The following is a 21,668-nucleotide window of genomic DNA, read 5'->3' as shown; positions in this document are numbered from 1 at the left end:
AGGCGGAGGGCCTGGAGTGTGCCTGCTGAGGCTCGAGCGGGCGTGGAATTCCTGCAAAGTCTCTTGTTTTACCTTAAACACGTGTGCGGAGTTTGCATTCTCCTCCATGATATGCACAGAATTGTTTAAATGTAAAAATTCTCACAAATCTTTGAGTACAGTCTGGTGCTCTGTGTATTCTATAACCTCTTATTATTATATCCCCTCCCCCCAGGGTATGGCTCACTTATTTGGAAAGGACCAGGCATATATCACTGAGATTTTCTTCTGTTTTCCCCCCATCATTACCTTGTTCTTCTGGTGGACAGGAGATGTAGAGGTCTGAATTGAGACTGGAGAAACTGGCAAATTAAAATCACATATGTGTTTGATACCATAATGAAAATGAAAGGCTATTTATTGCTGGTAGAGATTTGGTATTTGCAGTCAGCAGAATTATAAGATAATCTTTGCTGATTCAGTCTACTTTCTACTTAGGTTCTAGGTCCCAATTCTACTGCAAATAGTATCATGGCCTCTTATCAACAAGAAAAGACTTCAGTTCCTGTTCTTGGTTAGTATTTTTTTCTCTCTAAATTATTATAGTACTAAGCAGAAGGAGTATCTTTTTCTAAGTGTTGAGATGGTTAGTAGTATAAGGAGAGATTGGGGAATCACTACTATTTTCCCTCAGTTCTAAGAGTTTGTCTTTAGTAAAATTAGTTTAACGCCTTTAGTGTTGGGATCCTGGGTTGGCGGGTAAGAAATCCAATGTGACATTAAATGTATAATTAAAAAAAAATTGTTCTGACATGCACACTTATTAATGCAATGGCATACACTAGTCCATACAGACACATCACAGTTGAAGAAGTGTGACTCCTAAACAGTCTAATTTGCACATACATTTTAAGGATTCATCTGAATCATCCTTTTTGGCTATTGGCAGTTTTGCATTGTGTCTTGGGGACATTTTCATATTCCTGCTTAAAAGCTGGACCATTTTAGTCATACTTAGGATTAACAGTATAATTTGAAAACAAATCCAAAGAAGATTAGCATTTCATCTGCATTTTCTGTTGAATTCCTAAAATGTTCTGTTTCTTTGTGGTGGGGGGGAGAGGATTCTCATCAGTTAGGTTACATATTCCTCAAAGTTAAAAGCCCTAAAGGCTTTCTTTTGAAAGTTGGTTAAAAACCTTTTGACAGATCAATTTGGTGCCAGAGTATTCGTCCTTCATGTGGATCAGTCAAGCATAGCAACTTCTTTTTAGCTTTGAAACGGTGGCAGTTTTTACGGCTGCTATTTGCATTTCTGGCATGTGAGAGGCAATGTTCTGCAATTTTTTCATCTAAATGCTCTACTGTGGTAGCATTTTGATAACATTTGAAGTAGCATTTGTGGGAGCCATGTCAAGTTTAACTTTCATGGCTTATATTGCTACCAGGAATAAATTAACTCCCTTCCATTCCAGCTAAGCTCATATATGCAGACAGTTGACTGCTGTATCCCTAGATCCCCTTCTTCCTGGAGGCTGGCAAGCTGCCTTTGGTATCAGTCCCAAAACGTACACTTATTTCTGAGATGCTACAATTCATCTCAGGCCAGAGGTTGTTTGGTAATTGTTTAGTTTGTAATGTGTCGAATCCAGTTGTGATTTCTGTCCCGTTTTCCTCACTGCTGGCTTGATGCTGACCTTCAGGTCAAGTTCAGTCACACCTTTCTCTAGGGTGGTCTAGTTGGCTTTATCAAAGAGCACTTCCATTTCCCAGCTGAGCCTTAAAGACTTTAAAATTTTGCGGCTCCTCATTATCAGAGTATGTATTATCTGTGTCCCTGTGTGGGAACACTAGTGTAGATTGTTTAGGAAAGGAGAAGTTCTCATAACCCAAAAAGAGGCGGATGAGCTACTCACAAAATTAGTTCCTCTCAAATATTCCTCACCTGCCCCTTCCCAGCTAACAGTAGTAGTAGGGGATCAGAGACTTGATAGGGCATTTTCTGATGGTTTCATGTTAAGATGCAACGTAGTACCATGCAGGTTGATTGCAAGTCTGCAAAAATGTAATCCATTTCATAAAATGGATTAACGTTTTACCACAGTAGTGCTTAAATCACGGTGAAACTGGACTTGTTACAGTTGATAACAAAATTCTTCAAATGAGTATGATTTGACTATCAAAGGATTAAGAGAAGTCCTTGGAAAAACTGATAAAGCCCTCAAATTATTTTTGTGAAATGACTCTCTCTGTGCTGTGAAATTCAAACATGGAAATGTGAAAGATGTCATGTCCTGCTGTCATACAGTTTGTCAGAATAATTTCTTTCCTGCCAATAAGTCAATACTTGGTATTTATATTTAGTTTAAGAATCAAATATAATTGTAGTTATACCTAATTTTTAAAAATAAAATACACTATTTTCAGAACTTGTTTCTTTTTTAAAAAATGGAGTCTCATTCAAAGTTTACCCACTATTTAACATAAAATTATGGAGCTTGTTGACAATGAATTTAAGTAGGCTTTTCCAATATTATAAATAAGCGAAACTTCTTGTGGTCTTTCTGTCTATATAGATTTTTGTTTGGGGGTGTAGAGAATAGTAATTGTATGTGAAATTATAAAACTGTTATGATTAGTAGAGAAAATCTGGATTGTACAGTATGGCAAAGAAAATTAAGATTTAAAAATTTCTAGTCATACATGTGTACCATGCATGTATATATCTATAATGAAAACCATGTTTTTAAAACATTTTATCTTGGGCATTTTTCACACATTTCAAAATATTCATGTAAATAATTTTTCATGTCTGTATGGGTCATATATACAGATGTACTATGAATAATACTGAGAAAGACCATGTGTTTATATGCATGTTTTCTCATGTCTCTACTTCCTGTATATGATTCCTACATAGATAAGAGACTCCATAAATCTAACTGAAAGAGGGCCTGCAAGTTTTATCTAACGGTGACAAATTTCCCCCAACCATCACCCACCGCCTCCATTTATTTATTTTTTAAAAATATGGACATTTTTAATCAGTGTGTCTGCAGAAATTTTTATCATAAAGCATTTTCTGTCCATTAACTTTACATACTGAATACACGCCACTACTTTTTTTTTTTTTTTTTTTTTTTTGCTGTACGCGGGCCTCTCTCTGTTGTGGCCTCTCCCGTTGCGGAGCACAGGCTCCGGACGCGCAGCCTCAGCGGCCATGACTCACGGAGCCAGCAGCTCCGCGGCATGTGGGATCTTCACGGACCGGGGCACGAACTCGCGTCCCCTGCATCGGCAGGCGGACTCTCAACCACTGCGCCACCACCAGGGAAGCCCCGCCACTACTTTTTTTTACTCTTATAATTGATGTAAATTTTACATACAGTAAAATGTACAGATCTTAGGTGTATAGTTTGATGGAACATTAACTCTGGTTCTGATGGTCGTCTTGTAGGTGCAAAGCCCAGTTGCCTAATTTTAGCTTAGAGTTACTTGCCTCAGCTCCCACCAAGAAAAAATAGTGTGTCTATCACAATTTCCCTCTCCTTTCTTTCAGATGCTGAGCTTTTTATACCACCAAAGATCAACAGAAGAACCCAGTGGAAACTGAGCCTTCTAGAGTGACTCTGACCCCAGTTAGGAGGGCTCTGGCAGAGAAGGCTGTTTTCCTTCCACTCCTCACTCCTCGAGGCCTGGCTGCTGGGAACTGGGGAGAGTAAGACCATCTACCTTAGCATTACGGAGAGCTGCTCTGTGCAGCAGACCTCAGCAGACACCAGTTCTATTTTATTTTGCGTACAATCTTAATCGTTAGCAAGGCTTTAAGCTTTAACCCATATAGCATCATTTTGTAAAAATTACTGTTCTTCTACTTAGCGCTGACTGAGAGCATATTTCTGGTATTTATGGTAATCAGGACATTGGGTTTCATTCCCAGCTACAGGTCGGAATCATATCGGGACCGTAAGTAGACAAATCACAGATTGATTTGTGCCTCAGTTAATTGGGAATGTTTCGTGGCTGCTACCTCAAAAGTGTGAAGAGAAGTTAAATAATGTTTTCGAATTGTTTTATGTTCCTTGAGGAAAGCCTTATGTATAAACAACTAATGGCTATTAGTGCTCCCAACGATAGGTCTGATTTAATCATTTAAATGACTTCACCTTGAACTAAAGCAGAATGAAAAGTGAAATCTATCCTTTGATATTCTAAGCTTTCCTAGGCTGACAGCGGTTATTTTGTAATATCTTGCCAGGTCATGTGCTTCCAGTTATAACTGGTTTGAGCCTCCTATCACTAAGTGTCCACGTGGACTATTTTCATTGCCTGTGAATGTTCTACTAGAGTTAGCAGCGTTAGAGCTGGAACAGATTAGAATTTCCGAAACAGTATTGCGTACATTTGGGATGGTGAGCAGCGTGCATCATAGGCATGAGCAGCAGTAAGTTACTCCTTTTTCTCCAAATGTTCCTTCTTTTAACATAATGTTTTTGTCAGTATCTGGGCCATTTCATTTATTTTTCTTTACGGTGCTTAACTGACCTCTGTCTTTTAGTTATTTTCTTTGGAAGAAATGAGAATGTTATCTCTTTGGTGAGTCTAGAAAAAAGCTCAGTTCATTTTGACAGTAGTTTGTGGCTGACTCTTGGGTAAGGTTAACAACCTCTTTCATGCTTTTAATACCAGAACTAGACCTTTATTACTCTACGTAAACCAGCAGGATGTCAGAGTATAGGTATACCCAGAATTGTGTAACTAAAGAAGCCTTTGCCTAGTATAGCAAAATGTAAACTTTAGAATCTAGGTGTGTTCACTGTATAATTCATCTTTTCTGTGTGTCTGAAAATTTTCACAAAATAATAGAAAAAGTAGAAGAAGAATATCTATAATTAAGTGCCCAACGTTGAAAGGCTGCAAGTGCTTTGTGACTACTCTTTGGTGTGGATTAACGAACATGGTAACTTACATGTCATTTTAATATATTATAGTGCTCTTGCTATGGATAATAGTAAAGGGACCCATGCTGATGGGTGGGAAATAGAAGTAAATGTGTCTGTTGATAATGGTGTGACTTTGCATGGATGTTCACTTTCCTTGAAATAATATATTGAAGCAGCAAAAAGGAATTTGTGTGAATACAGATTACTATCAATTACTCTCTCTCTGAGCAAGATGGAATTTTATTCATTTGGAGGAGAAGCAGGTGAGAGCAGACCTTCCAAATTGAAGGCCAAGTCAAGGGTGAATTCGTGGGGAAAAGTGCTGTGTATGGGCAAAGGAGAAACTCCTTGGAGTTGTGAATGCTTACTTTGTGGGAAAGATTTTGTCAAGTTCTAGAGAAGAGTATATAATTCTTCCCCCAAATTTGGCCTCTTCCCAAAGCAAATTCATGCAAGAAGCTAAAAGCCTCAGTTATTTAGTTTGTTCCATGGAATCAGCTTTGTTCAGATGCTCCAGACATCAAGAGGAAACTTGCAGAGGACTTTCTCCAATAAATGCACATTTTAAATTTAGACTTCTTTAAAAAACAGAGGCAGGGGCTAATGTTTTTATTATGTCTTTATGAGTATAGCTTGGTGTAATTTCTTAGCATTGCCACGTATTTTAAAATAAATTTATTTTCCATATGTATCTACATATATACACACATGTACACATCTGAGGGATTTTTCATAGTCATAATTGAAGAGGATTTCTTAAAAATAAACTTTAAGGCATTTTGAGTTTATTTTTGTGCATGGTGCAAAAGGTATGTTCTCACTTCATTGATTTACATGCAGCTGTCCAACTTTCCCAGTATCACTTGCTTAAGAGACTGTCTTTTTCCCATTTAATATTCTTGCCTCCTTTAAGGTTTAATTGACCATAGGTGTGTGGGTTTATTTCTGAGTTCTGTTTTGTTCCATTGATCCATGTGTCTGTTTTTGTGCATATATCACAGTTTTGATTACTGTAGCTTGGTAGTACTGTCTGAAGTCTGGAAGGTTTACGCCTCCTGCTTTGTTCTTTTCCTCAGGATTACTTTGGCAATCCTGGGTCTTCTATGGTTACATGTAAATTTTAGGATTATTCTAGTTATGTGAAAAAATGTCACAGGTAAGTTGATAGGGATTGCATTAAATATGTAGATTGCTTTCAGTAGTATGGCCATTTTAATAATATCAATTTTTCCATTTCAAGAGCATGGGATATCTTTCCATTTCTTTGAATCATCTTTAATTTCCTTTATTAATGTTTTATACTTCTCAGCATATAAGTCTTGTTTACTTCTAAGTATTTTTATTTTGGGGCTATGATGTTAAAAGGTATTTTTTTTTTTTACATTCCCTTTCTGATATTTCATTGTTAGTGTAAAGAAATGCAACCAGTTTCTGTATGTTGTATCCTGGTACTTACTGAATTCATTTATCAGTTCTAGTAGTTTTTGTGTGGAGTGCTTAGGATTTTCTATATACAGGATCATGTCATCTGCAGATAATGAAAACTTTACCTCTTCCCTCCCAATTTGGATACCTTTTATTTCTTTTTCTTATCTGACTGCTGTGGTTAGGACTTCCAGTTCTATGTTCAGTAGAAGTGGTGAAAGTGAGCATCCTTGTCTTGTTCCAGATTTTAGCAGGAGGGCTTTCAGCTTTTCACCATTGAGTATTATATTGGCTGTGGGTTTGTCATAAATAGGTTTTATTATGTTGAGATATGTTGCCTCTCTACCCACTTTGGAAAGAGTTTTTATTATGAATGGACACTGAATTTTGTCAAAAGCTTTTTCTGCATCTATTAAGATGATCATGTGGTTTTTGTCTTTTGATGTGGTGTATCACATTGATTTGCATATGTTGAACCATCCTTGTGAAGTTGGGATGAATCCCACTTGGTGTATGATTTTTTATTTATGGTTGTGTTGGGTCTTTGTTGATGCTCATGGGCTTTCTCTAGTTGCGGAGAGTGGGGGCTACTCCTCATTGCAGTGTGTGGGCTTCTCACTGCAGTGGCTTCTCTTGTGGAGTGCAGGCTTCAGTAGTTGTGGCGCACAGGCTTAGCTGCTCCATGGCATGTGGGATATTCCTGGACCAGGGATTGAACCCGTGTACCCTGCATTAGCAGGCGGATTCTTAACCACTGCACCACCAGGGAAGTCCCATGTATGATCTTCTTCATGTGTTGTTGGATTCAATTTGCTAATATTTTGTTGAGAATTTCTGCATTTGTATTCATGAAAGGTATTGGCTTGTAATTTTCTTTTTAGGTGATACCTTTGTCCAGTTTTGGTATCAGGGTGATGGTGGCTTCATAGAATGTCTTTGGTAGTGTTCCCTCCTCTTCAGTGTTTTCAAAGAGTTTGAGAAGGATTGGTATAGGTTCTTCTTTGTATGTTTGGTACACTTCATCTGTGAAGCCATCCAGTCCTGGACTTTGTAGGGAGTTTTTCAAATTGTCTATTTCTTCTTGATTCAATTTTGGTGGGCTCTGTGTTTCTAGAAACTTGTCTATTACATCTAGGTTTTCAAATCTGTTGGTATATAATTGTTTATAGTATTCCCTTATAGTTTTTTGTATTTCTGTGTAACTGGTTGATTTTTCATTTCTTATTTTGCTTATTTAGGTTCTCTTGTCTTTTTGTGCCTGGAGAGTTTTGTCAATTTTGTCTACCCTTTCAAAGAAGCAGCTCTTGCTTTTATTGGTTTTTGTCTTTTTTTTTTTTTAATCTCTATTGCTTCCTCTCTGATCTTTATTCTTTCCTTTCTTCTGACTTTGTTTTGTTTGTAATTCTTTTAAGTGGTTGGTTAGGTTGAGATTTTTCTTGTTTTGTAAGGAAGGAAGGCCTGTATTGTGGTAAACTTCCCCCTAGAACTGGTTTTGCTGCATCCCCTAGATTTTGTATGGCTGTATTTTCACTGTCATTTGTCACAAGGTAATTTTTCATTTCCTCATTGACCCATTGTTTTTTTAGTAGCATGGTGTTTAGTTGCATGTAATCGTTTTTCGCATTTCTTTCTTTTTCTGTGATTTCACGTTTCATGGCATTGTGGTCTGAGAAGATGCTACAAATAATTCCTACACTCTTAAATTTGTTGAGGTTTGTTTTGTGCCCTGGTATGTGGTCAGCCCTAGAGGATGTTCCGTGTGCACTTGGAAAGAATGTAAATTCTGGTTTTTTGGATGTAATGTCCTGGAAACATCAATTAACTCTAACTGTTCTATTGTTTGTATCATTATATGTTCTATTGTATCTCTAGAAGAGATCATAGGCAAAACATTGATATAAATCGTACCAATGTTTTCTTAGGTTAGTCTTCTAAGGCAATGGAAATAAAAATAAATGGGACCTTTCAAACATAAAAGCTTTTGCACAGCAAAGGAAACCATAAACAAAACGAAAAGACAACCTACAGAATGGCAGAATATATTTCTAAATGATGCTATGGACAAGGGCATAAATTCCAAAATATACAAACAGTTCATACAACTCAACAAACAACCAAATCGAAAAATGGGCATAAGACCAACATACACATTTCTCCCAATAACATACAGATGGCCAAGAGGCACATAACATACAGATGGCCAAGAGGCACATGGAAAGATGCTCAACAGCGCCAATTATTAGAGAAATGCAAATCAAAACTACAATGAGGTACCACCTCACACAGGTCAGAATGGCCATCATTAGAACTCTATAAAATAACAAATGTTGGAGAGGATGTGGAAGAAAGGGAACCCTCCTACACCACTGGTGGGAATGTAAGTTGGTGTGGCTGCTATGGAAAACAGTATGGAGGTTCCTCAGAAAACTAAAAATAGAATTACCATATGAGCCAGCAATCCCACTCCTGGACATATATCCAGACAAAACTGTAATCCAAAAAGATACATGTACCCCTATGTTCATAGCAGCACTATTCACAATAGCCAGGACATGGAAACAGTCTTAATGTCCATCAACTGATGAATGGATAAAGAAGACGTGGTACATATATACAATGGAATGCTACTCAGCCATATAAAAGAACAATGGTATTTGCAGCAACAAGAGATTATCATACTAAGTGAAGAAAGTCAGAAAGACAAATACCACATGATGTCACTTATATGTGGAGTCTAAAATATGACACAAATGAACCTGTGTACGAGACAGAAACAGACTCACTCATAGAGAACAGACTTGTTTCCAAGGGGGAAGAGGGTGGGGGAGGGATGGAGTGGGAGGTTGGGGTGAGCAGATGTAAGCTATTATATATAGAATGGATAAACAACAAGGTCCTACTGTATAGCACAGAGAAGTATATATTCAGTATCCTATGATAAACCATAATGGAAAATAATATATAAAAACGAATGTATATATATGTATAGCCGAATCACTTTGCTGTATAGCAGAAATTAACACCACATTGTAAATAAACTATTATCCTCCAATTAAAAAAAGAAAATACGTCAATACAATTCACCCTATCACTGGTCTAAAAACAAAACAGAAAACATCTTAGTTTAAGAGGCAATCAGGAAACTTCAATACCCGTTCATGATAAAAACTCTCAGAACCAGGAATAAAAGGGAATTTCCTCAACACAAGTGGGCTAGGATTGGCAAATTTTTTCTGTAAGAGGCTAGAGAGTTAATATTTTAGGCTTTCTGGGACTTTCATCCAGACTGTCTCTGTCACAACTCTTCAACTCTGCGGTTTTAAGTGCAAAAGCAGCCACAGACAATGGGTAAACAAATGGTGAGGCTATGTTCCAATAAAACTTTATTTACAAAACAGGTGGCCAATAAGATTTGGCCCACAGGCTATAGTTTGCCAACTCCAACAACATCCCTCCCAGTTTCTCACACCTATTAAACTCCCAAAAAAGCTAGCAAACATCACACTTAGGGTGAAAGACTGAATTTCTCCAGCTAATATCACTCACTGTAGACAAGGCCAAGAGTTAAAAACTCTATAGGGGTCCATACTTACGGAAATTCCTACACTTTTGTGAGTTTTTACCTCCAGGAGCCCTACCAGAACTTCTCACGGTGTCTACGTACTTCTAGCAGGGGGAAGGGAAAAGCAGACATTTGAAAATACTGATCTTAACAAGACCTGCACTCAAATGATTTTGGCAGAGCCTAATCAAAGTGGGTTTCACCAGGGCCTAACCAATGTGGAGGCAGGGAAATACCCAACTCCAGCCCCCTCTAACCTTCCTGTCCTACCTAAAGAGTGAAAAAAACTGAGAAGCACTGGTGAAGTTCACAGATGAGGTACATGCTCACTTAAAGACTGCCAGCTAATCAAAGGACTACAGAACACTTCTCCTACCCAACCCCCAGCCTCATCACCATATCATTAAAGACCTATTTATCAGATTTGCTTTAACCCAGTATATCACACACATTAGGCTTTTGACAGAAAATTACAAGGCATACAAAAGGGATTAAAACACAGTCTGAAGAGTCAAAGCAAGCATCAGAACAGGACTCTGATAGGGCAGGGATGTTGAGATTGTGAGGCTGGGAACTTAAGATCAGTACAGTAAATACGATAACACCTCTAATGGAAAAAAAAACGTGCAAGAACAGATCGGTCACGTAAGCAGAGAGTTGGAAATTCTAAGAAAGTCAAAAAGAAATGTTAGAAATCAAAAGCAGGCATCTTATCCATTTAATTAACCATCTTAGGTGGGATATATCTTCATGTTTTCAGCTCAATCACCCAACATAGTTTCTTTCCAGGATCTAATGATATCACAGTTACCTTGTTTCACTCACTCTTATTACATGAAAGACAAAGAAGTATTTTAAAAGCACAATTTTGTTATGCAGATGTGCCCACTAGTGACAACTGTAACACTTTCTCATCAAAGGCCAAAACCCTAGAGGCAGGAATCCCTGGTATTAATTGTGTACCTGTGTCCTGTTAAGTCTGTGACAGTGCATAGGCTTTATTATTTTCATAATAAATCCTAGAATTCTATCAAAAGCTGGTGTACGTACTTATCTTTATAACCTGGTGGGAAATTGGAACCCATCAAGCTGCCCGAGGTAAAAGAGACATTTCCAACAGAAAGAACGGGAGTGAAAGCCAGAAAAGGGTGTAACGCTCCATCCCTTTGGTTGAGAATGGTCTTTTCTCATTGTTTCTACTTTGGCAAGTTAATATAAAAGGTATAATTCCCTTCAGATTTAATTTATACTTTCTACCAAGGTCAAGCCACTAGTGCATATTATAATAGAGTTCTTTGTCACAACAAGTGTAATTACTTAGAGATATACTGAATTTAGATTACCAAGTCAAGCCAGCAAGATGGGAGACCCTCAGGGGAAATACTATCTCTGGATTTCCTAAATACCCACAGTTCCTTTAATTGTCATGATCACTAAGGTACAACTGGGAAGCCCTTGCTTATTGATTGGGGGTGGGGGAGGGGGTGTGGATGGGAGTCACTGAGTTTACCTGGGCGTACTGTTCCAAAACTGTGGCTTTGTCGCCATGCTTCCTTCTGCTCAGCTAGCTTTCCTGCAAAGACAATAAGCATCTGAGCACAGTCGGCTTACTAAGAACGGCATTCCCAAAACTGAAGTTGAAACAGTTTTAGGGGTACTATTTAAATCAAAATGGTCCCCTACAAATTGGAGATTGAGCTCTACAGAGTATACATTCAAAGCGAACTGCTTTAAAATAGCATTTCCAAAAGTGTTCCCCAAGACTGTTCAAAGGATCATAAAAGGCAGGATCAAGAAACCATTCTCAGGTCAAGTACATTTGTGAAGCACTGGGTAAGATAGAGTTAAGCGTTCTTTTGCTGAAATGCTTCATTAATATGTCTTTATTGTGTATCAAACTATATACTTTGTGAATTTCTATGAGAGAGGCAAGAATACCATGCGGTCCTTTCTTAAATGGCAGTTACAATCAAAATTTAGCATGGGATGTGAAAAACACATATAGTCAAAATCAGTCATGAAAAATACAAAGGCACACATACGGGAAACTGACCTAGCATCTCGCACTAATCCAGTTCTTCCTCTAATAGGAAGAGGCTGCTGTTTCTTTGGTTGAGCACTAGATGGGAGAAGTTGGCTTATGTCAGGGGTCTTGCAGTATCTTCATATCTGAGACTCATTTTCAGCCCAGTTGAGATAATTACACTATGACAGGCACACAGAACCCAGAGTTAACTAAGGGGCTGGCAGAGTCACATCTCCCATTTCATGCTAACTCCAGGGCATATTATCGCTGACAAAACCAGGAATAGTCACCTCCACTGTTTAAATAGCTATCTTTTCTTTCTTTTGGTGACTTGTGTAAACTGCCTAAGTTAAATGTACACATGAAGTGACTCCACCTTGTAACATTTCTCAAAAATCTTTGAGCATTGTCTTCTCCACCTTTTTCTGCTAAGCATGTGGGATAACTAGGTGCACTCCATTATAAGGCATGACACACAGCAAGCTAAAAGTTGAAAAGGATGTAAGAGAAGATAACAGACACCAAGAACAGAACTAGAAATTTTAAACTACAAATAACAGCCCTCTCCACCATGTGAGAACACAGCAAGGCAGTCGTCTGCACGCCAACAAGAGAGCTTTTATCAGAAACCAACCCCGATGCCCGTTGGTTTGGGACTTGTAGATTGCACAACTGATCCCTTCCAAGAGGCCACAGTACAGCACATCATCCTATCTTCTTGGGTTTCTCTTGCCTGTGACAGTTTCTCAGGCTTTCCTTGTTTTTCAAGACTTTGACACTTTGGAGGAGAACTGGTCAGCCGTGTGGATGAAAGGCTCTTGGTGCTGCAACCAGGAGTCAGTGCTGTGCCTCTGAGGTGGGAGAGCCAACTTCAGGACACTGGTCCACAAGAGACCTCCCAGCTCCACATAATATCAAACAGAGAAAATCTCCCAGAGATCTCCATCTCAACACCAGCACCCAACTTCACTCAACGACCAGCAAGCTACAGTGCTGGACACCTATGCCAAACAACTAGCAAGACCGGAACACAACCCCACCCATTAGCAGAGAGGCTGCCTAAAATCATGATAAGTCCACAGACACCCCAAAACACACCACCAGACGTGGACCTACCCACCAGAAAGACAAGATCCAGCCTCATCCACCAGAACACAGGCACTAGTCCCCTCCACCAGGAAGCCTACACAACCCACTGAACCAATTTTAGCCACTGGGGACAGACACCAAAAACAACGGGAACTACGAACCTGCAGCCTGTAAAACGGAGACCCCAAACACAGTAAGCTAAGCAAAATGAGAAGACAGAAGAACACACAGCAGATGAAGGAGCAAGATAAAAACCCACCAGACCTAACAAATGAAGAGGAAATAGGCAGTCTACCTGAAAAAGAATTCAGAATAATGATAGTAAAGATGATCCAAAATCTTGGAAATAGACAAAATGCAAGAAACATTTAACAAGGACCTGGAAGAACTAAAGAGGAAACAAGTAACAATGAACACAATAAATGAAATTAAAAATACTCTATATGGGATCAATGACAGAATAACTGAGGCAGAAGAACGGATAAGTGACCTGGAAGATAAAATAGTGGAAATAACTACTGCAAAGCAGAATAAAGAAAAAAGAATGAAAAGAACTGAGCACAGTCTCAGAGACCGCTGGGACAACATTAAATGCACCAACATTCGAATTATAGGGGTTCCAGAAGAAGAAGAGAAAAAGAAAGGGACGGAGAAAATATTTGAAGATATTATAGTTGAAAACTTCCCTAATATGGGAAAGGAAATAATCAAGTCCAGGAAGCACAGAGAGTCCCATACAAGATAAATCCAAGGAGAAACACGCCAAGACACATAATCAAACTGTCAAAAATTAAATACAAAGAAAACATATTAAAAGCAGCAAGGGAAAAACAACAAATAACACACCAGGGAATCCCCATAAAGTTAAGAGCTGATCTTTCAGCAGAAACTCTGCAAGAAGAAGGGACTGGCAGGACATATTTAAAGTGATGAAGGAGAAAAATCTGCAGCCAAGATTACTCTACCCAGCAAGGGTCTCATTCAGATTTGATGGAGAAATTAAAACCTTTACAGACAAGCAAAAGCTGAGCGAGTTCAACATCACCAAAGCTTTACAACAAATGCTAAAGGAACTTCTCTAGGCAAGAAACACAAGAGAAGGAAAAGACCTACGCTAACGAACCCAAAACAATTAAGAAAATGGGAATAGGAACATACATATCGATAATTACCTTAAATGTAAATGGACTAAATGCTCCCACCAAAAGACACAGATTGGCTGAATGGATAGTAAAACAAGACCCATATATATGCTGTCTATGAGAGACCCACTTCAGACCTAGAGACACATACAGACTGAAAGTAAGGGGAGGAAAAAGATATTCCATGCAAATGAAAACCAAAAGAAAGCTGGAGTAGCAATTCTCATATCAGACAAAATAGACTTTAAAATAAAGACTATTAGAAGACACAAAGAAGGACACTGTATAATGATCAAGGGATCGATCCAAGAAGAAGATATAACAATTGTAAATATTTATGTACCCAACATAGGAACACCTCAATACATAAGGCAAATACCAACAGCCATAAAAGGGGAAATCAACAGTAACACATTCATAGTAGGGGACTTTAACACCCCACTTTCACCAATGGACAGATCATCCGAAATGAAAATAAAGAAAGAAACACAAGCTTTAAATGATACATTAAACAAGATGGACTTAATTGATATTTATAGGACATTCCATCCCAAAACAACAGAATACACATTTTTCTCAACTGCTTATGGAACATTCTCCAGGATAGATCATATCTTGGGTCACAAATCAAGCCTTGGTATATTTAAGAAAATTGAAATTGTATCAAGTATCTTTTCCTACCACAACACTATGAGACTAGCTATCAATTACAGGAAAGGATCTGTAAAAAATACAAATACATGGGGGCTAAACAATACACTACTTAATAACGAAGTGATCACTGAAGAAATCAAAGAGGAAATCAAAAAATACCTACAAACAAATGACAATGGAGACAGGACGACCCAAAACCTATGGGATGCAGCAAAAGCAGTTCTGAGAGGGAAGTTTATAGCAATACAATTCTACCTTAAAAAACAGGAAACATCTCGAATAAACAACCTAACTTGGCACCTAAAGCAATTAGAGAAAGAACAACAAAAAAACCCCAAAGTTAGCAGAAGGAAAGACATCATAAAAATCAGATGAGAAATAAATGAAAAAGAAATGAAGGAAACGAGAGCAAAGATCAATAAAACTAAAAGCTGGTTCTTTGAGAAGATAAACAAAATTGATAAACCATTAGCCAGACTCGTCAACAAAAAAGGGAAAAGACTCAATTCAATAGAATTAGAAGTGAAAAAGGAGAAGTAACAACTGACACTGCAGAATACAAAAGATCATGAGAGATTACTACAAGCAACTCTATGCCAATAAAATGGACAACCTGGAAGAAATGGACAAATTCTTAGAAATGCACCACCTGCCAAAACTGAATCAGGAAGAAACAGAAAATATGAACAGACCCATCACAAGCACTGAAATTGAAACTGTGATTAAAAATCTTCCAACAAACAAAAGCCCAGGACCAGATGGCCTCACAGGTGAATTCTATCAAACACTTAGAGAAGAGCTAACACCTATCCTTCTCAAACTATTCCTAAATATAGCAGAGGGAGGAACACTCCCAAACTCATTCTACGATGCCACCATCACCCTGATACCAAAATCAGACAAAGATGTCATAAAGAAAGAAAAGGACAGGCCAATATCACTGATGAACATAGATGCAAAAATCCTCAACAAAATACTAGCCAACAGAATGCAACAGCACATTAAAAGGATCATACAGCATGATCAAGTGGGGTTTATTCCAGGAATGCAAGGATTCTTCAATAAACGCAAATCAATCAACGTGATACACCATATTAATGAATTGAAGGAGAAAAAACATGATCATCTCAATAGATGCAGAGAAAGCTTTCGACAAAATACATCACCCATTTATGATAAAAACTCTCTGGAAAGTAGGCATAGAGTGAACTTTCCTCAACATAATAAAGGCCATATATGACAAACCCACAGCCAACATCGTCCTCAGTTTTTCAGGTGAAAAACTGAAAGCATTTCCACTAAGATCAGGAACAAGACAAGGTTGCCCACTCTCACCACTCTCATTCAACATAGTTTTGGAAGTTTTAGCCACAGCAATCAGAGAAGAAAAGGAAATAAAAGGAATCCAAATCGGAAAAGAAGTAAAGCTGTCACTGTTTGCAGATGACATGACACTCTACATAGAGAATCCTAAAGATGCTACAAGAAAACTACTAGAGCTAATCAATGAATTTGGTAAAGTAGCAGGATACAAAATTAATGCATAGAAATCTCTGGCATTCCTATACACTAATGATGAAAAATCTGAAAGTGAAATCAAGAAAACACTCCCATTTACCATTGCAACAAAAAGAATAAAATATCTAGGAATAAACCTATCTAAGGAGACAAAAGACCTGTATGCAGAAAATTATAAGACACTGATGAAAGAAATTAAAGAGGATACAAATAGATGGAGAGATATACCATGTTCTTGGATGGGAAGAACCAACATTGTGAAAATGACTATACTACCCAAAGCAATCTAGAGATTCAGTGCAATCCCTATCAAACTACCACTGGCATTTTTCACAGAAGTAGAACAAACATTTTTCACAATTTGTATGGAAACACAAAAGACCCCGAATAGCCAAAGCAATCTTCAGAACGAAAAATGGAGCTGGAGGAATCAGGCTTCCTGACTTCAGACTATACTACAAAGCTACAGTAATCAAGACAGTATGGTACTGGCAGAAAAACAGAAAGATCAATGGAACAGAATAGAAAGCCCAGAGATAAACCCACGCACGTATGGTCACCTTTTCTTTGATAAAGGAGGCAAGAATGTACAGTGGAGAAAGGACAGCCTCTTCAATAAGTGGTGCTGGGAAAACTGAACAGGTACATGTAAAAGTATGAGGTTAGATTACTCCCTAACACCATACACAAAAATAAGCGAAAAATGAATTAAAGACCTAAATGTAATGCCAGAAACTATCAAACTCTTAGAGGAAAACATAGGCAGCACACTCTATGACATAAATCACAGCAAGATTCTTTTTGACCCACCTCCTAGAGAAATGGAAATAAAAACAAAAATAAACAAATGGGACCTAATGAAACTTAAAAGATTTTGCACGGCAAAGGAAACCATAAACAAGACCAAAAGACAACCGTCAGAATGGGAGAAAATATTTGCTACTGAAGCAACTGACAAAGGATTGATCTCCAAAATTTACAGGCAACTCATGCAACTCAATAACAAAAAAACAAACAACCCAATCCAAAAATGGGCAGAAGACATAAACAGACATTTCTCCAAAGATGATATACAGACTGCCAACAAACACATGAAAGAATGGTCAACATCATTAATCATTAGAGAAATGCAAATCAAAACTACAATGAGATATCATCTCACACCAGTCAGAATGGCCATCATCAAAAAATCTAGAAACAATAAATGCTGGAGAGTGTGTGGAGAAAAGGGACACTCTTGCACTGCTGGTGTGAATGTGAATTGGTACAGCCACTATGGAGAACAGTATGGAGGTTCCTTAAAAAACTACAAATAGAACTACCATACGACCCAGCAATCCCACTACTGGGCATATACCCTGAGAAAACCATACTTCAAAAAGAGTCATGTACCAAAATGTTCATTGCAGCTCTATTTACAATAGCCCGGAGATGGAAACAACCTAAGTGTCCATCATCGGACGAATGGATAAAGAAGATGTGGCACATATTATACAACGGAATATTACTCAGCCATAAAAAGAAACAAAATTGAGTTATTTGTAGTGAGGTTGATGGACCTAGAGTCTGTCATACAGAGTGAAGTAAGTCAGAAAGAGAAAGATAAATACCGTATGCTAACACATATATATGGAATTTAAGAAAAAAAATGTCATGAAGAACCTAGGGGTAAGACAGGAATAAAGACACAGACCTACTCGACAATGGACTTGAGGATATGGAGAGGGGGAAGGGTAAGCTGTGACAAAGAGAGTGGCATGGACATATATACACTACCAAACGTAAATTAGACAGCTCGTGGGCAGCAGCGGCATAGCACAGGGAGATCAGCTCGGTGCTTTGTGACCACCTAGAGGGGTGGGATAGGGAGTGTGGGGGGAAGGGAGACGCAAGAGGGAAGAGATATGGGAACATATGTATACGTATAACTGATTCAATTTGTTAAAAAAATTTTAAAAAGAAAAAAAAATAAATTACAAATAACAAGTTTCTAGAGCAGAAGCATCAACAGAGCCAGAATGAAGACTTATTAAGACTTAAGTAGGGACTTCTCAGTATTTGTAAAACAAGTTCAGGTTGGAAATTGAAAGGGCTTATGGAAGAGTCCACAGATATAATAACCAGAAAATGCCAGAAAGAGAAAAGTGATAATCTCACACATTTTTATAATCCCAAAGGAAAAAAAAACAATGTGAAATTACTCAAAAGAATATGTACGTACATTTAACAGGATATAGTTTGGATTTTTTTTCAGGACTGCTTTTTATGGGGAGATGATAACAGTATTTACAAGACTCTTGAAAAGGTGGGGGGAAAATATACCAGCCACTCACTCAATTCAAGCACGGCTGAGAGGGCCAGAGCCCCACCTGTCTCTTCGCCCTGGCACTCTGGGAATGTCACTCCACTCTAAGAAATCTGACTGTGGAATAACCTCACCGCCAGTTCAGGCAATCCCTAGATCCTGACACAGCTAAACTGCCTTTGCTTTCACTCTGCTTATACATTTGGCTTCATTTCTGAAAATTCCTATTATGGTTTCCAATGATCTATTGGCTATATTTGAACAGTCCCACTCGGAAATTCTTTACATTCTCGCAGGGCACATTGCTACCCAGCTACACTGTACCCAGTGTCCTGTAAAGTGTAAGTTTGGTGAATGAGGTAGAGAAAAGTGTTAGCTAGATCTTTTCCAACTTGGAGTGTTCTCTCACGATTCCAGCTTTTCCCCTTCCTGAGGACTTGAATACAGATGTGGAGAAAATCCACCTTCAACTCTGCCTAAAAGGTGGCAGATCCGCACCATGGGAGGACTTGTTAGTGCCATGAGAGAGACAAGTAAACTGCTTTCTTTATTGTGCCATTGTATTGGGGGAACTCTCGTAGCAGTTTAATTTTTACTCTACCTAATAAGCCACTCCAAATTAACCTTTACCCATGCACATGACAGTGCACCAAGGTGTGTTCCCACCTGACACACGTCTGCAAAACTGCCAAACAAAACCACAGAGACACAAAGCCATTAGAGAAGTTATCTGGGAGAACCTAATGGCGTGTTTACCTGCCAGAGTTCTGCCCAGGCCAGCCAGCTGGTCTTTGGTCAAGTGAAGCTGGGCTGCCACACAGAGAGCTTGCTGCCAACTGCCACAAGCCACAGAGGCACTGAGAGCTTTCTCGTGGGCACCAGCGGGGGCAAACATGAGCCCTGCTGGCTCACACAGGTGCTCCTGCAGCAGGTGTTCCCCGTAAGCAATGCTGATGTCCTGGGACAGGAAGAGACAAAGGGTTGGTGAGGACAGGTGATAACTGTTTTTTTAAATCTCCAAGGTAGGCTGCCTCAGTCATTATACTTGAAACTCCCTGGAATGACTTAGAAAAACCCTGTGGATGACCACTGAATTCAATCTTTCTTCCACTCAAAACCTTACTGAGGATGTGCCATGTATTCATCCAACAAATAATTACTGAGTACTATTCAGGGCAGTGGGAGTAACACAGCAAAGCAAAAAATAAAGCCAAACAAAGCAAAAACAAACAAACAGAAAAAATAAACAGTAACAAGAACCACTCCCAACTTCCTGCTCTTGTGGTGAAAGAGTACGAACTTATAAACACACTGTGGTCGACAGCATAATGGCAGATAGTGGTAAAGGGATAGAGTGATAGAAGTGCTGTTTCAGAGGGCTGTGAGGATTAGAAGTCATGTGAAGAGTTACGGGACAGTACTCCACGCCAATAGCACAGAAAGCACCATGGCCATCGGGCAGGAATGGGTATGGAATGCACAGGAAAGAATAACAAAAAGGCTGGTATGACTGAAGCACAGAGGGCACAGGGAATGAACAGATAAGGCAAATGAGAGCAAAGAGGCAGGCTTTGGCCAAATTCTGTATTCCCCAGGCTCAGTATTAGGCAGGAAAACAGAGGGACATTAACACGGGGTCCCTGCCCTTAAGGAAACCCACAGCCTGGTGGGGCAACAAATCAGTAAATAGCAGATTGATAAATGCCCTTCCCAAGTTTAGAACAATGTGCTCTGGGAGCTCAGTGTTTGGCACCTCAGCCAGGAGCGGCTTTCTGGCAGAGGAGACCCGAGAGTTTAGAAGGACAGGGGGGCTAAAGGAAGTGGAGGAAGAGGGCTGCCAGAGGCAGCTGATGATAAAGAAGCAGGCAGGGGCCAGATGACAGAAAGACGTGTGCAATTTGTGGACAAACTGAAAATGGTGGTGATGATGGCACGGGCTCCATATCCCAGGTCGGCCACCTCACGTCCCAGGTCCTGAGGCAAGGTGGTTCCTCATTTGAAAATTGTGCACAACACCTACCAGGTTGTTGTAAGAATTATAATACATTTAGCTGATAAGCAAAGTATCTGCATATGAGAAAAGCTAAACAGATGTTTGTTCACACAAATGAACCAAAATGTATGCAAAAAATAAATTTCTCTGTTCCTCCCATCAGGAAACTTGCATAAGCCTCTTAGATAGCCTTATCCACCAGAGGGCAGAAAGCAGAAGCAAGAAGAACTACAATCCTGCAGCCTGTGGAAGGAAAACCACATTCACAGAAAGATAGACAAGATGAAAAGGCAGAGGGCTATGTAACAGATGAAGGAACAAGATAAAACCCCAGAAAAACCACTAAATGAAGTGGAGATTTGCAACATTCCAGAAAAAGAATTCAGAATAATGATAGTGAAGATGATCCAGGACCTCGGAAAAAGAATGGAGGTAAAGATCGAGAAGATGCAAGAAATGTTTAACAAAGACCTAGAAGAATTAAAGAACAAACAAACAGATGAACAATACAATAACTGAAATGAAAACTACACTAGAAGGAATCAATAGAAGAATAACTGAGGCAGAAGAACGGATAAGTGACCTGGAAGACAGAATGGTGGAATTCACTGCTGCGGAACAGAATAAAGAAAAAAGAATGAAAAGAAATGAAGACAGCCTAAGAGACCTCTGGGACAACATTAAATGCAACAACATTCGCATTATATGGTTGCCAAAAGGAGAAGAGAGATAGAAAGGACCAGAGAAAATATTTGAAGAGATTAGAGTTGATAACTTCCCTATCATGGAAAGGAAATAGCCACCCAAGTCCAGGAAGTGCAGAGGGTCCCAGGCAGGAGAAACCCAAGAAGAAACATGCCGAGACACATAGTAATCAAATTGGCAAAAGTTAAAGAAAAATTATTGAAAGCAGCAAGGGAAAAATGACAAATAACATACAAAGGAACTCCCATAAGGTAAACAACTGATTTTTCAGCAGAAACTCTACAAGCCAGAAGGGAGTGGCATGATATACTTAGAGTGAAGAAAGGG

At 38.9% G+C, this 21,668-nt stretch overlaps 1 protein-coding gene across 2 annotated transcripts in view; it reads left to right on the top strand.

The window, feature by feature from the left end:
- Positions 1–5,710, top strand: part of ELP1 (elongator complex protein 1) — a 62,545-nt gene extending 56,835 nt beyond the window's left edge. The window contains exons 36-37 of one of the 2 annotated variants that reach the window (XM_032634566.1): positions 478–553; positions 3,539–5,710. In XM_032634566.1, the coding sequence (XP_032490457.1) occupies positions 478–553; positions 3,539–3,606 (144 nt within the window). In that variant the 3' untranslated portion in view covers positions 3,607–5,710. The remainder of the gene's footprint in view (positions 1–477; positions 554–3,538) is intronic. The other variant, XM_032634567.1, reaches the window with a different exon arrangement.
- Positions 5,711–21,668: the final 15,958 nt, after the last annotated feature.

The sequence above is a fragment of the Phocoena sinus genome, chromosome 6 (assembly GCF_008692025.1).
Source record: "Phocoena sinus isolate mPhoSin1 chromosome 6, mPhoSin1.pri, whole genome shotgun sequence".
Taxonomy (NCBI): Eukaryota; Metazoa; Chordata; class Mammalia; order Artiodactyla; family Phocoenidae; genus Phocoena; species Phocoena sinus.
This window is presented reverse-complemented; position numbering and strand designations above follow the sequence as displayed.